This window comes from Streptopelia decaocto (genome assembly GCF_964273445.1).
Source record: "Streptopelia decaocto genome assembly, chromosome: 4".
Taxonomy (NCBI): domain Eukaryota; kingdom Metazoa; phylum Chordata; class Aves; order Columbiformes; family Columbidae; genus Streptopelia; species Streptopelia decaocto.
In genome coordinates, this window is record NC_138658.1 from 64,264,289 (window position 1) to 64,280,455 (window position 16,167).

The window sequence follows — 16,167 nt, forward strand, 5'->3', positions numbered from 1 at the left end:
TGAGTGACCTATGTCTCACATGAAATTAAGCCACTAATTCGGCTACATCCAAAAAAAAAAAAAAAAGAGAAATTAAAAATTAAAACACAGCATCTACTTTACTTCCACTGTCAAAACTTAAAGAGCTTTGAAGCTTTTTCTCTTCTGAAGCCAGAAATGAATAAGAAGGATTTTTTTGTTGAGAAACAAAGGACATTTCTGAACTTGTATGTAAATTTGAGGTTTACATTCCTCTTAAACAGGGAAGGAGAACAAAATGGCAGAAGGGTAGAAGCAGGGAATTCTGCTCAGTCCCCTATGTAGGTAAGCACAAGGAAGTAGCAGCTGATGTCCTTTACTCATCTTGGCCTCTTCTCAAGAAACAGGTATTTTAAGTCACCTACGAATTTTCCCTAAATGCACTTATTTGATAGCTAGCCCTGTGTTTCTGTCTGGCCCATATCAGCAGTATAAAAAAAAAGGGTAACTAGAGAAATTTAAGCCTTCAAGCACCTCTAGCTCAAAGCTACATCCATCACTATGTGAAGCTTATGAAAATGCCAAGTCCTACTTTTACCTTAACTAATGTAACCTTTGAAGAACAATGAAGGAAGATGCTTTTCTTTTACAGGGCCTCTATGGGTAACTGATAACTTCAGCTGTCTAGACTGTCGTGGTTGAGACGGACAAACGACATGGACCAAATTCTTTCAAGATGAAAGTAATAGGTGCCATTTATTGCTACAAGTGCATTTTTATACAATTCTACCAGTTCATGTGTCTTTTCACTATTGGTTACAAGTTACAGCACTAACATCTCATTGGTTAATTTTTCTATCATCCATGTTATTCTTCTATCCCCTTCTCTCTCACGGGTACATCTCTCCTCTCTCCGGATACTCCTAAATCTTAATATCTCAAGGCTGATCTCTACTCCCATATTTTCTGTCCAGGATTCCACAGACCCGCTGCAGTTTCCCACACTAGACTATTTTATTTGTATGTTATTTTAAGATTATTCTAGAGCATCTCTTGTCACTTGTGACGAAAAGCTCTTTGGTGCTGGTATACATACTTATGCTCAAATGAAATTAATGTAAATGGATACAGAAAATACCTACAGTGGCCTGTAGCCAGTTATTGTATTCCAACTTTGGTAGAGGTAGGGATTTTGACCATCTAATAATTATTTTCAATAAACTATTAAGAGACCTCTTTCTAATCGCTTTCCCTACATTCTTTATTTGGTGAGAAGCAAAATAACAGAGGCAAGGAGTTCACAGAACTGGAAGTGGCAGCAACATTTTGTTAGGTTGCTAATTACAGCAAACATTGTTTTAAATTCTTTCTAGATTGGCCACTCCTGCCTTCTAAGCAAGTAAGTGACTAAGTATTGCACTACATACTCAAAACTTACTGAAAGACTGTGCAGGACTTTGTACAATGCGCATCTCTGACTGGGATTTGAGTTTTCTAAAGGTGAACAGAATGGTATTACACCCTCAATAAACCCAGCTGAGAGGTCATGAAAAGACATACTCCAAGTCAAGTACAGTATTTAAAATCTACATGAATATCTATTTTAAAGGCAAAATGATGGGCTGGCAGTCACCAAGAACAGTGGCGCTGGATGGTTAAACAATTAAGTACTAACAATAATTGATCATTTTGTACAAAGTTTATTAAGATGTCCAGAAAAATAAATCTGAAAAAACATGTAGCAAATAGTAATCTTAAGTCAAGAGTACAAAGCAACTGAAAACACCTAGAGCATTTATATAGTTGACAAATAAAAATACAGTGATAATTGCCATCCCTGAGCAACAGTGCATTTAAATACCGTAATAAACAAAGTTACTCAAATGTACCTCTGTAAGCAGACTTAAAATTGTTAAAATTTATTAAAGATGCAGGTCTGAAGATAAGCAACTCGCCCTTTAAAGGTGTAAAATACAACTGGTTTTGGAAAACTTAAGTATTACATTTAAACAAATTGAGCTGTTAATTTACTCTACAAGCTACTTAATGGTAGTGCTAAACGTATTTTATTTTGGTTTCACTGATCCTTTGTGTTGCATATCGACAGCAACATTTTTCCTTAATGAAACTGTAGCAGCTTAAGACCATGTCTGTATTTTTCATTACTAAACATTTCATGGATTGTGTATTCAGCAATGGTGTGAGTTCGAAAGTCAGAATGAAGAACACGGTCTCCTCTAACTGTCAAGACTTCAAGCAACAGTCACGAGGAGAAAATTTTAAGAAGCTTCCATACTTAGTTTCTACATTCTCCTACTTTCCAAAAGGTCTGGGTGTCAAGGTATTTAACACAAGGATCTATATAAAATGGTCCAGCAGCTGAATGGCACACAGGTTTCCAGATACTTAGGTATCTCAGCCAAAGCGAACAGACAAAGTTACTTTATTTGCCCAGCTGTGTATGACTAATGGCATTGAAGTTAATATCAGCCTCTTCTGAGGAAGAAAAGTGGCAACTTTATTAACAGGCACTGCTGAGAATGAAAAAAAGACTTTTCTTTGTGCTCTTAATTGCTTGTGTAGTGTTAATATTGTTCATACCATTGTTATTCATGGCTTGATCATCTATCTTTGGCTGTGGGCAAACTATATCAGCACAAGTAGAATTTATTTATTTCACTGATGGCACTATCAAATTAACAATGATGTACATGTCAACCAGCTTTCTAGGCCCTTACCCTGATCCCTATCTTTTTTCAAATACTAGCAGATCCAAAGTCAAGAGATTAGGTAATAAAATATTTCCTACATGATAACACACATAAGAAATTTAACAGATCAATAAATGTCTCCTGTGTCATCTATGAGTAAGTTTACAAGTACAAACACAGATTCCAGATAACTTTAGCTGTCAATTCAAATTGAATTAATATAGTATTAAAACCCCACACCACTTACAAAGTACCAATTAATCCTAAACCAACCAACCTGCTTTGAGCAGGAAATTGGACTAGGTGACCTCTGGAGTGCTCAAATAGGATTTAGGACTATGTAACTGACTTATTGCCCATCTGATTAATATTGAAATATATTAATAAATAAAAGCTTCAGAAAGCAGGGATGAAATGCTTTATGTTACTAAGAGAGGTAAAACCTGTCTTTCAATTATTCACTATTCAGTTGCTTTTTCCCAGCCACTGGCTGACCTATGGTTATGCCCAGGTACTCTAAGAATTACAGTGTCAGAGCAAACAAGCAGTATTAGAAATAACAGAAGCACTGGAATGTAACAAAAGTAACATCCATTTTGCAAGATAACAATTGCTTGAGTCCTTCACACGAAGCTGAAAGAAAAACCAAATCCAGCTTTAATAAAAATGGTGTAAGGTTGCATATATTGCACAAGTTGTATCTTGTACTAATTTGATATTGATCAGTTAATGATTTTGCATCACCAAATAATATTTTGGCCCTAATTATTACGCCAATAATTATCTGGCCTAATGCAAAATTAATAAATTCTGTAGAATAGAATTTACCTGTCTGTTCATATAGAAAGCCAGAACTTTATAAGGTTCGGCTGTTCAGGATATCTGTAATTCACTTGTACTTCTTACTTTCTAAGTACAAATTAATGCAGAATTGTTGGTTTAATCTGCTATACAATCAGCCCTGAAGTATGTGCTTTCCCCACATTCTTCCAGTGCTCAGGCAGAACATAACTAAGGACAGAATGAACAAACATGATTTGAAGAATTTTGCATTATCAACTGTGACTAAAGCTCCTATAAACAGTTAAAATGTTATGAAGTAAATATCGTATTTTTCAGAAGTCTATAGGTGTTGCCAGATTATGACCTAATTTAATTACCTCCTTAAAAAAATCAGAAATCCAGAAAATAGGGAAAAAATCCAACACCACTTTCAGTTTGTTGATGCAAACAAAAGCTGTGTTTCACTCTCCCAGCCATTAAGTATTTTTTGCCTACAACTCCAGCACTATAAGAGGCTACACTCAAAATCCAGCATTGTCTCATTCTTTATACAGTCATAAAAATGCTGGGGGACTTCCTCACCAGAAAGGATTTATGATGGCAGCAAAACCAAACAGGCTTCCCCAGATTCCCTTGAGAAGTACAGCACAAGATCTGCTGAAGGAGACACTTGACTGGATGATGCAGACACTTGTGATGGAGGGGATGTCCCTAACCCTATTTACTGAGCAGTCTTTGATGTCTTCCTTAAGCTTTTTCTATTTCACAGGACTAATTTGAATAGTATATCCTAACAAAGGATGCAAGAACTCCTTTTCAGTGTGGCAGTTACTGAGAATAAATTTTTCAAGTCAACAAAATATCAGGTTTTGCCTGTGAAAGGTTGTTTTTTAGGAAGAACAAAGAACTTCTAATATTAGGCAGCTTTCCAGGAGGTTGATCTGGACTGTTCATCACAGAAAATGAAAACAGCATACCTAAAGACAAATATAAGACAAAGAATTTGAATTTTAAAAAAGTAAAAATAGATAAGACAGTTGCATATGGATGTTAATAGCTTCTCCCCTTTACTATCATGTCAAGCAACTTCACATTTTTCCGGTTTGTATAAAAGCTGCAGGTATTTGGCCTGCACTCCCCAAACCCATCCACTCACTAATTGCTTGTTTTCACTGTCTAGAACGGAATCTTAAAGAAAAGAAAAAGGATGTTCTTCCCCTTAGGACACTTGCACATTCTCCAGTTAATCTATATGCCACAAAATGTCAATGTTCTAAAAGCATATACAATGCATTGAGAGGGAATCCTTAAGTGGTCTTACAAACCTTAAATGTCAAAAAAGCAGTTCATGCAACAAGATCAATAATTTCACGTGCTTAAACAATTCAATTATTTACCTGAAGGACTTATCCCAAGAGTGACACAAGCATCACAACACCCATAAACTGAATGAAGAGCAGCAAAGGTGTCATAAATGACCAGACAGGCCACAAGGCAACGTTGAAACTGGGAATAAAAGCAGGAAGTTTTGGTAAGTTCAATTGTCATATTATGGAAATACCAGCCACACGAAGAAAACATGGCACAAGAGGAAAAGAGATTTAAATTACTTAATCTGGAAAAATACTTATTTTTTACAACTTGAGAGAAAACCCCAGCACCCGCTTATTGATAGTTTAGTTTACTCTTTATTTACTGACAACTCATCCTAGAACTTCTGTAGCTCTTGCAGATTTTACACTGAGTACTTACACTCAGTCCCATCAAGGGTAAAAATACCTCTTCCTTTCAAGATCTCTATATATCAAGCGCCTGAAAATACTCTGGATTTTTCCATGGGCATACACTGCAACTGAGAAAAGGCTTAATTTTTACTTCGGGCCAAGCAGATTGAGTTAACTACAGAGAGGGGACACAGAGGGGGCAAACAATTTATTCTACAACTGACTTACAAGAATTATAGATTTGACTAATACTAAACAACAGGGAACCTTTATCTTATTCAGTCTTCTTTTTTTCCCCCCAGCATTGCAACAAATACTGACTGATATTACTCAGATACAACATCTACACTTAAAGGGAGAACCAGCTTTCATAGAGCAAATAAAGATGCTTGCACACACATACATAATTTTTTCATTCACATGCACATTTGCTCAATTCTGACTTCTATAATCTCATAAATAAAGTAGCTCTTACTAAAAGTACCATTCTCTGACAAAATATAAACCCTTAAAGCTCATATAACCTAATCGGAAGTATAAATTTCAGTATGTTTGCTATTATAGATTGCTTGATATTTTTCTCAGCTAGAGAATACACCTTTGTCTTCATTTGTAAACCTCACAAACAGCTGTCAGAGGTGAGCAGTTTATTCTAACAAAGCTAAGGACTTCCGTTTCCCTATAAATTTTCAAGACAGAAAAGATAAGGTACATTTACAAGTATACTTAATATACAGTTTTGACAGCTGTAACTCCTGCTTTGTGGGTGAATGTTGAAAGTGGAAGAAATTACGCTACATAGAACTGATATTGTCACCAACACACTTAATAGAATTAGAGAAACTATACTTTTTATAAAATAAGCCCTTTAACACAGTTAGGCTTGTCTGTACAGTGTTCATACTTACCAAATGGCCGCTGCAATAAAGGTAGCTGTTGTGATAGGTATCAGTGCTGGATACTGTGTGTCGTAGTCCTGAATTCCACAATACCACTCAAGATATAGTATGCAGTAAAAGGCAACAGATAAACATGCAGCCAATAAACAGCTGCCAGATAAAAACCACCAGCTGTGGGGGGGGAAAGCACATTAAGCACAGTCATATTGCAGTTAGCACATTAATCTTCATTCTAGTCTAGAGACAGAACAGACAATAGCTTTTAATTATACAGATGGGCCTAGAGGTCCTGTTGTTTTTTTCTTCAATTACTTTTACAAAATATTTTTGCCCTTCCAAAGCTGTCTAATAGACATGACTGAATTTAATTTTGCAATGCATCATTCCTGTCATTTATCTTTTCCCTCAAATATTTTGAAAATGCAATGCAACAGACCTTGTCAGATCTACTATACCACCACACAAAAAATACCTTGTCAGTAATGAGGTAAAAAGGCTTCACTGCACTTTAGCTTCTCACTAGACTACTGATTTTTGTGCAACAGAAATCTTGCAGAAAGCTTTAATAAGGTTTAAAGTTTATTAACTCTGAAATTTAACAGAAAACAAGTATGAAGATATTTCTTTATTGCAGCTGAAGAAAAGCATGGAGAAATCCAGGATTTCAAACTCAAAATCAAAAAAACACAGGGTATGTGATTATTTAGGAAGACGTACTTTTGAGTCTCTTTGAGGACACACTTCAGGAGTAAAAGATACGAGAGACAACTTGGGAGGCAGCTACACTTCACTAAAATCTTATCTGAATGTATATTTAGCAAAAAAAAAAACAACCCCAAAATTAAAAGGAAATTCTTATTACTATAGTTTGATTACTAAATTACAAAGAGTAATAAACTACTCAGGTAACATTTGCTCTGGTAGGCTACAGCAATTATCATATGCTATTTTGCTACCTCAGTATTACCAATTAAGAAATCTGCTTTAAGAGAGCAGTTGCCATAGTCTAGCTAAACAAGCAATGCAGGAAGACAAGTTCCTGCAGGTTGCAGATGGAGCCACCTAAAACCTTGATCACATCCTGGAGTCACTCATTTGGATCCACAGCCAAGTGGATGTAGGTGTATCTACACCAGCCTGGAACAGCAGCTCCAGAGAACCTCACAGCATAGAGCAAGGCCCTGTTCAGCTTCCATGTGCTGATACAACAATGACAATGAGATAGTTTTAAAAGCACTTCCAGGTGAAGCTATCCAAAAATATCAATCCCATTGAAAATAATTTAATAGAGAAGAAATAGAAATTATTTAATAGAAATTATTTCACTAAACTTTCACTGGTCTGCTCAAAGAATTCTAGAGAACTTCTAGAGAAAATAACTTCATTTTGACATTTAAAGATTAATTTCAGCTTTTTCTGATTAAAATAAAACACCAACAGTTTCCACAAAACAGGCAGCAATTTCTTGTACTTAGGTGTAAACTAGAAGTTACAGTATTAAAATGCTGTGCTAATAGAACAAATTTTCCATGTAGACAAATGGCTCAGTAGAACCTGAAGAAAAAATAATTATAGCAAAATTTTAAGTATTGCATTTACTTAAAAATTAGTTTAATAATAATGACTTAGGTGGTCATCTGGCCCCATCCCTCTGTTCCAGCAGGGTCAGCTACAGCTGGGTGCCCAGGACCATTTCCAGACAGGTTTTGAGTATCTCCAAGGATGGAGACTCCATGACCCCCTTGGGCAACCTGTGCCAGTGCTTGGTCACCCTCACAGTGAAAAACTGTTTCCTGATGTTCAGAGGGAACCTCTTGTGTTTCAGTCTGTGCCCACTGCCTCTGGTCCCGTCACTGGGCACCACTGAAAACAAGCTGGCTCTGTATTCTTTACACCCTCCCACCAGGTATTTATATACATTGACGAGATCACCCTGAGCCTTCTCTTCTCCAGGCTGAACAGTCTCAGCTCCTGCTATTTCTATTGTAGATCTTCTTGATCCAAGATTTAAAACACAGTGTTCAGATCTAACAAACTGAATATGATTGTAAGATGAAAACACTATTTGCTTTGTAAGAAAAGGTACCTTACCTGTCTGCTTGAATAGTTTCTTTAATAGTTTTAAAAAAATCAAAGTAGTACGTGGCAGCAATTGATGCCAATATCCAGAATGCAGAATGAGCATTCAGTCTGGTAAGAGGTTTCCTTTTCTTCTCTACAGCTGTAGACTCTTCTGTAAATAAGAACATAATTATAGCAGTAAAGCCAGTTATTAAATGAAATATGGTTATACTTACGTAAAACATGATGCTTTATCCTTTTAATTCATTTATCTTTGGAGATTATTATACTCAGTATAATACACTTTGTATTATAGAGGAAGTATTCTAAAAAGCTCTGCACATTTCCTGAAATAAAACAGACTAAGCGAAGTACCCTTTGATAAAAAGATAAAGCAGTAACAAATTAACAGCTGACTAGATTATGAAAGGGTTATTTAACTAAGCAAAAACCTCCCCGTGTTATTAAAGCATTTTTATTAATCCAGCATATAAAAAGACAGGTCAGTATTTCCAATTACTAATCAATTTGTATCCTTGCTAATTTTAATATTTGCAAACCAATCTCAGGCATAAATAATTTTCTTGTACAAAACTGCAGTTATTGCACAAGAGATTTTCCACTTCAGTTTCAAGAGCAGGCCTGACTCACGCTGGATACCTTAAGCAGGTAGACTAAAACTATTGTTATGCAGAAATGTGTATTTTCTTTTTTCCCCTCATCACCATATATTGCTTTAGAGAAAACAAGAGTGAGAGGATTTGAAAGCATATTTTTGTTCTTGACACTGACCAACTAACTCACTCAATACTTATACACACTGTCAAAAAAGGTGTCACAGGTGCCTTTGATGTTTTGTACTTTGAACTTTATCACTGGCAGTTATTGGTGCCCTCCAGCAGTGCTGGCTCCTCCACATGCATTGTCACCAGCTGAGTGTACTAGCAGTTCTGCTGGAATTTAAAGGCACTTTTATTTTTTATTTCCTAGGTTCTTCCCCATCTACTAAACCTTGGGTCTGGAGCATTTAAGCACTTCGTCCCCATGAAGAAATCCCCCTTTTCCCACCCAGCTCGCTGTTAGCACCAGACGCCGAGGGGAGCCGTGGGGCTGCCCGCAGGCAGCGCCCAGCGGCGGGACAGCGTCCAGTCACCGCCAACCCCTCCCTCCTGCCGCGGGCAGGGCCCGGCCCTTCCCCCGGTCCCGCGGGGGGCAGCGCTGCGGCAGCCACCGCCTGGCACCCGGCACCGCTCCCCGCCCGCCCGCTCCTGTCACACCGCCCACCGAGCAGACTGGGGCTCCCCTCCCTGCAGCGTCTCCGCGACCTCAGCCCGCGCCCCCGGCACCACCCACCGGCCGTGCCACCGCCCCCCGAAGGCGGCTGCTGCAGCAGCGGGTCGCGGAGCTCTGGCCCTCGCCGCAAAGGGCGCCTGAGCCTCGGGAGCGGCGCCCGAGCACTGCCGCCCGTCTCCATCTTGGGCCGCTCCGGCAGTGACGCCAGGGCGGGGCGGGGAGCGCGGCGGCCGTTGGCGTGAGGGGCGGTGGCCCCGTGTGGGGCAGAGGCCGTTGGGGCGGCCGCTGTCAGAGTGGCCCGTGTTACAGCTGCTGCAGTCACAGCTGCTGTGTGGTCACGGCCGCTGTGTGGTCGCGGCCCGGCTGAGCCCACGGTCGGTCAGAACGCGAGTGTGAGCGGCTGATCCCCGCGGAGGGCGCCGGGCCGCTCGGTAGCACCGCTGGAGCCAGTGATGACCCTGTTAGTGGCCCAGGAATCTGTTATAAATAGACAGTATCAGTCACGCTAGTCCCCGTTGAAAACACTAAACTGTGTGCTGTAAAACCAAGTGCCAGACCGAGGATTTTTTATTTTTTCAAAATCATCACAAATACGAAAAAAATAGGTGCATGTAAGTATTTTTCTCATCACATTTTGCAAAACAAGTGCTTTCAAGTACATGTTAGGAAGATTTCAATTGTGACACAGAGCAGTGGTTTAACTAGAAGACAAATACAAAGCTCTGTAAGGTTGCAAGAACTGCAGGAATACTGTAACACCGTGAGAGCAATTGAAAAGAACCACCATATTTAGGAGACAAACTAGGTGAAAGTTAAACTAATAAGATAGTAAAATACGTTGCCTTTGTTTCAGCTGTAGCTGAATTCTGCATAACTAGGTGGGGAGTCACACTCAAATGTTTCTGCAAACAAAACCTTGAAGCTTATTATTGTTGCTTTATTGCTTATTCCCATGGACAAACTTGAAACATAAATTGTATTGACAGATTAGATTAGGTCTAGTGTAATTTTTCCTGTTCTATAAGAATGCTGTAAATATGCATATTCTGTCTTTTGGGATATGTTCATTGAATAAATAACGTAGCTTTTAAAATTGAAATTTGTTTCTAACAGTAATGATTTATTAGGCTAATTTGATTACATATGTGGTACATACAAACCCTGCTTTCTTAGACAAAATCATGTGGCATAAAGTTCAAACTAAGGCAGGAGTCCCTCTGACTGCAGAATGGAATTACCTGTCTGGTATGGCACCTGTTCTGGAAAGCTTTTCTTTATGGTGTCATAAAATGTAAAAATACTTAATAAAAGCTTTGATTATTATAAGGTAGATTGAAGAAAAAAGAATTCAGTCTGTGTGTTTTACTTACCAAAGTCAAATTTATAGTCCTAGCTACATATAAAGTTCAAAATACAGATGTTTAGTTACCTGATTTGATTTTTAGAAGGCAAATTGCGTATTTTGCATGAAAACAGTGACTATGAGAAATATGTTAAATTTTCACTTATCACATGCAATCTTTGCATATTGTGTGGCATTTATAAATGTAAAAGCCTTGAAGATACTTCCTCTGTAGTTTCATGTTGAGAAAACAAGAAAAGCCAAAAGAGTGGGATATAGGCTGTGGATAAATAATTAATACGTATTTTGTCAGAAAACCTTAAAAAATGTCAGGCTGTCCTAAAGGTAGAAAGTAACTGGTAGAAGCTAATCATGGTGCAAGCTAAAGTTCCTCTGACCTGCACTGTTTTTAAGCAGTTCTAAGCCTGTTTGGTAGCTAATGACCTTATCAAATGCCCTTTGAACTGGATGGAAGAAAACTTGAGTAAGTATTAATAAAATAATAGATCTTCTGCATATACAACCTCATTCATACAGTGTTATAGCAGGTTTAACTCAGTAGACTTATGTCAGTTTAGTTAGTGTAGGGATGAACCCTACAAGTATGTAAGAATTATGTTTTTTCAATGCACTATCACAACTTTTTCTTACATGCGGTTTGAACTGCAGGTGCTGAAGTAGTGGAGAATTTGACTTAGCCTCTACATTCTACAGTTAGAAAAACAGCACTGGCTTTTCATTTGTCATGTAACCTGATGCATATGTACACTGTGTTGTATAGTCTACCTGGAGATGTTCTTTTTTTCTGCAAAGGGGCTGCTAACAGTAACTTATCAGGAAAAAAATTACTACATTTTCCTAAATAGCGTATAGAAGAGTGAGGTTCTAGGGACAAGGGAAGCAAGGGTTCTGGTTATTCTGTATTACTGTGCATTGAGTTTTGAGTAAATTCAGCCTAAAAGAAAAAAGGATGGTACATTTTTTTTAATTATCCATTTATTTTCCCACAGAAACCTGGACCTTCATTTACATCTGAATTTCATGTGAGCCATGTCATGGTGAGCAGAAATTGTTTTTCAAGCCTTACAACACGTCTCACATTAGGTAAACCACATCATAGTCCTTAGTGACTGCAGTGACTATTTTTTATTTAGTTTGGTTGAATATTTTGAAGTTAACAGCTCGTGGGAGCCTCTAAGCTCTGCTTTCTTAGCAACGAAATAGAGGTTTCTTTGTTTTATTTCCCTTGAGTGAACTGATTACCTCAGCCTTCACTGTCATGCTAGTGATTCAAATAAGAAACAAATGAAATCTTCATGTACTTTCTTTGAAAAATCTATTCATAGGAGATATTTTTTATTTAAATTTAGCAATTAAATAAATATGTATGCTTGAAAAGGTTAAGATCTGTTAGTGTTGTTAAACTGAAGACTCCTGTTTACCTACAGAGTAGGTATTGTGCAAAGAGCTGAAATAAGAGCCTCCCTTCCCTGACTCACTATTGACCTTAACCTGGACCTCTGATGTTCAGTGTTTGTAGAGCTCAGATGTTTTCTGTGATCTTTTCACAGAGCTTCTCTGATTCAGAAATTATTAATCTGTTAAAGAGTAGATAGCAATCAGGACCTGAGCTGAGCCTGTTACAAAATGAACAACATAATTAACAAGCATCTAAACAACAGGCCCATTATGAATAATTAATTATTGCAAGTAAAAATTTAAGAATCCCTGCAGAAATATTAGGAAGTATTTTAAAATGTGGTGATTGATCGGATAAATTTATTTAAGTCTGTGAAGGAAATTTTTGAGTTTGAAGGTTCTGTGAAGGAAATGTACTAAGGGTAGATTTTGCAACTTTTTTTTTTTGTTACATGTATTCCTGGTCTCTCACATGACGTGAATTCTTCCCACATTTTCAGAGTGAATTCAACAATTTCATGTTCTCTTCTTTTAAATAGAAAATAATGGTTTCTAAGTTATTTGAATGCTTTTAAATATTCGGGTTTTTCAGTTAAAAATGAAGGCTGATTTTTTTTCAATCTAGTCAGATACTTTAAAATTAATTTTCTTGTTGCTTGCTGCATATTTTCTATTTACTGATTAGTTGTTTTTATGTTGATTACAGGTAACTCTTAATGACAAGTGGTAGCTTTTTATGTTCCTTGACTGGGTAAAGTTAAATTTTAGAATTAAATTCCCCAGTTAAATTCTCACTTTCAGAAAGTCATATTAGTTTTCTAGTATTCCAGCAAATGTGTGCAACGTTTTCCCCGTTACAGAAATCAACAGTTAAGTAAGCCAAAATGTTGTTTGTTCACAAAAGACCTCACTGGAATTTTCTTAATTTCTTGTCTAAGTAGAGCTGGCTTCTCTCTCTGTGTATTCATTTTTAACTGAAGGAGGTGGCTGTGGTGTATGCATATTCTTCATTTTGAGGAATAATTGTGCTATATATTCTGTGCTTTCTGTTAATAAACTAAGAAATGATAAAGTGAGTAATAATCTGCTGCTTATCTTCCACCATCAGGAGTAAAATGAGTGGGTGGGTAGAAATTCTCACTCCTTTCTGAACGTTGTTCTTGGAGTAAAGCTTTGCATATTCTCTCTTACACGGAGTGGGAAAGTACATGCACTGTGTAACCCATCCAGGTGCAAAACCAGCCTTCAAATAGTACTACAGTTCTCTTGCTTTCATCTAGCGTTCATTTATTTAAGTTCAATACAATGGAAAAAATCACCAAAGGACTGAAAACACTTATTGCAGTTCTCAAAACAACTGAAGGTTAAAACTCAATCAGATCTGCATATTGTACACATACAAACTATTGACCTCAAGTTGAATTCTCATGTGAGTATTAAATTACGGTGCAGCCCTGAGTTGACCCTTTAGGAAGGAAACAATACATATAATAGTGTGTTTGATATCAAGAATGTACTACCTATAAGCATGAAATCTTCATGAAGGAAAAGAAAGCAGAAAATATAAAAGCTATTAAAAATGTGAGGAGGGCATCTATAAGAACTGAAAAATAACATGCCACATAATGCCATCTGATTTATCTATTATGTTCTTTTTCACCCTGAAAATTACAAATTACAAAAAAGTAGCTGATCCAGAAGATTACTTTAGTCTGAAGTATCTGTTTGATGGAAGATGATTTCAATGCTTTCAGTTATTCTGAATAAAAATGTTACATAGCTTCAATGTTTGACTCTTGCCTTTTGCTATAGTCAGCATTAAGAATATGAAATGAGAACACTGTTTATTCCAACTTGGAATGAACACTTTTACTCTTCAAACATGTAAAAAAACCCATGAAATAAATCTGAATAAACTATTGTCCTAGAAGTTGCTAAGTAAATCTTCCCACTCTCTCTCCTAAATAATTTATTGAGTTTAGTTTCGCTTAACTGTGCTTACTTTCTTAGGGAATACAATGGCTCTCAAAATGTTTTCCTGAGACTACAGTTTAATGATACAAAGCATTTGGCAGCAATGCTCCAGCTATAATTGTTCTTGACTACTCAATTCCCAGTAGTAGTACATAATACCTCTCAGTTTGAGGATTTGATCTCGTTTTAAAAGCCTGCAGAAATGCGGGGGGTCGCAGAGATGGCCAAGTGTGGGAGGCTGGGAAAGTGAACGCTTGGGAATTACCAAAGCTGATTTCCCCACTGAGGAAAACGTATGTCTGTGCAACTGTGCCTCTGTAACAGTATGTCAAGAATTTCATATTGAGGGCATTTAGAAACTTCCTAAAGGTTTGTTGTTTGTTTGCTTGTGGTGGGGTTTTTTTGGTTTGATTTATTTTTAGTAATTAAGATCATGGATCTAATTCACACAGGAAAGACTGTGTATCAATTGTGGGAATGGGCATTCAAGTTTATTATTCATCAAACATTTGCTCTACAGGAGTATTGCTCTCCTCCGGCATGACACTTTATTTCTGTATTGATAGACGTCAGCAGTTTTTTAGGCTGTGGTAGCACATTAACTATTGTTTTGGAGATGGTCTAGTGTCTCCACTACCTGTGATCTGACTCCTTTAATGAAGCAGAAACAAAGCTTCTTGGGCACATGGACATAACTGTTATAAGACTGGAAAGTACAGATAATTTCCATAATGTGTTCAGCATATATAGTGTAGAACTCATGCTGTTTGACTTGGTAATTTTTCTGTGGAGTCCTGAAAAAATTAAACACAAACCAAAGTTCTTACAAACTTCATTGATGTCTATAAGCAGGTTTTCTTTACCATTATCCTTCACAGTCCTTTACCACTTATATATCTTGCAGTGTCAATTTTTCATGTTTTTTCTGGTATTGTAATTGGACAAAAGCATTAGAGGGAACACTGAGTGTGTTATAGTGTCAGAGAGAGAAAGGAAGACAGAAAGGTGTTTGCTGGTATGAAAACTAAATTCAGCAATACCTCAATTTGAAATTTTAGCTGGAGGATGGTTGTGCAATTCCTGTCACTGTTTTGGGTAATCTGCTTAACATGATGTCATGGTTTAAGGCAAGGCGGCAATAAACCGTGGCAGACGCTCCCTGTTCCCCCCTCACCTCCCGCCACCCCCTTCCTGTAGATCGAAAAGATGATAAGAAAGATAAGGAGGAAGGAAGAGAGACTTAGACTTCAAGTTGGAGAGTTTTAAAGGCTTTTACTAATGCTACTAATAAACAGAGAATACATACAAAATATACAAAACCAATCTCGAATGCTTGATGTGGAGTTGGTGTCACTCAGCAGCAGAGCTGGGTGTGCGGAGCTGGCGGCTCCAGCTGCTGCAGCTCAGGCCCCCGGAAGTCATGGGTGGGACTGCACAGCCAACCGGAACCTGGGTGCAGGATGCAGGGCCTGAGGCCTGTAGAGCACAGGCAGACGGGCAGGGTCCTCTCTAGATGCCGGCCATGGTCAGAGAGTCACCCTCGTGATCACCCTCTTGTATAGGCGGTATGACGATTATGGGATGGAATACTTAATTGGTCAATTTAAGTCACCTGTTCCATCCACCCCTCCTCAAACACGCCCCTCTCACAATGGAATGTGGGAAAACTTATCAGTCTTTCTTGGCTACCATAGTAATAAATCTGAACATGAGCTTCTTCAGCATTCTGTTGGTCTTCTTATCAGCATCGAGTACAGCATCTGAGGAAAACCAGGCATACTTTAGTATGCCTGTTTTAGTAAAACTCAGAAAAGTACAGCCACCTAGAAGAGCTTAGCTGAAAGAAAAATCACTAAAAGAGAACTGGTCTTGTTTTTAACAAAACCCGGACATTCCACCCCTTATTCCATACGATTTGAGTCATACCCAAATCACTACTGCTTTCTGCCTGTCTTCAAATGTATGTACACACACACAAAAATATGTATATCGCTAGTTCATGA

At 37.8% G+C, this 16,167-nt stretch overlaps 1 protein-coding gene across 3 annotated transcripts; it reads right to left on the bottom strand.

Moving 5' to 3' along the window:
- Window positions 1-1,642: 1,642 nt before the first annotated feature.
- On the bottom strand, window positions 1,643-9,651 carry TMEM128 (transmembrane protein 128). Of its 3 annotated transcripts, none has more exons than XM_082052165.1 (5): window positions 9,490-9,651; window positions 8,167-8,308; window positions 6,085-6,246; window positions 4,850-4,958; window positions 1,643-3,302 (listed from the first exon to the last, which is right to left on the bottom strand). In XM_082052165.1, exons 1-4 carry the CDS (start codon window positions 9,608-9,610, stop codon window positions 4,859-4,861), a joined length of 525 nt encoding a protein of 174 aa, XP_081908291.1. In that variant the 5' UTR covers window positions 9,611-9,651; the 3' UTR covers window positions 1,643-3,302; window positions 4,850-4,858. The 3 variants fall into 3 exon arrangements, with proteins under 3 accessions (XP_081908291.1, XP_081908290.1, XP_081908289.1); XM_082052164.1 differs by having other exon boundaries at window positions 1,643-3,680; XM_082052163.1 differs by having other exon boundaries at window positions 1,643-4,429; window positions 9,490-9,649.
- Between the last annotated feature and the right edge of the window lie 6,516 nt (window positions 9,652-16,167).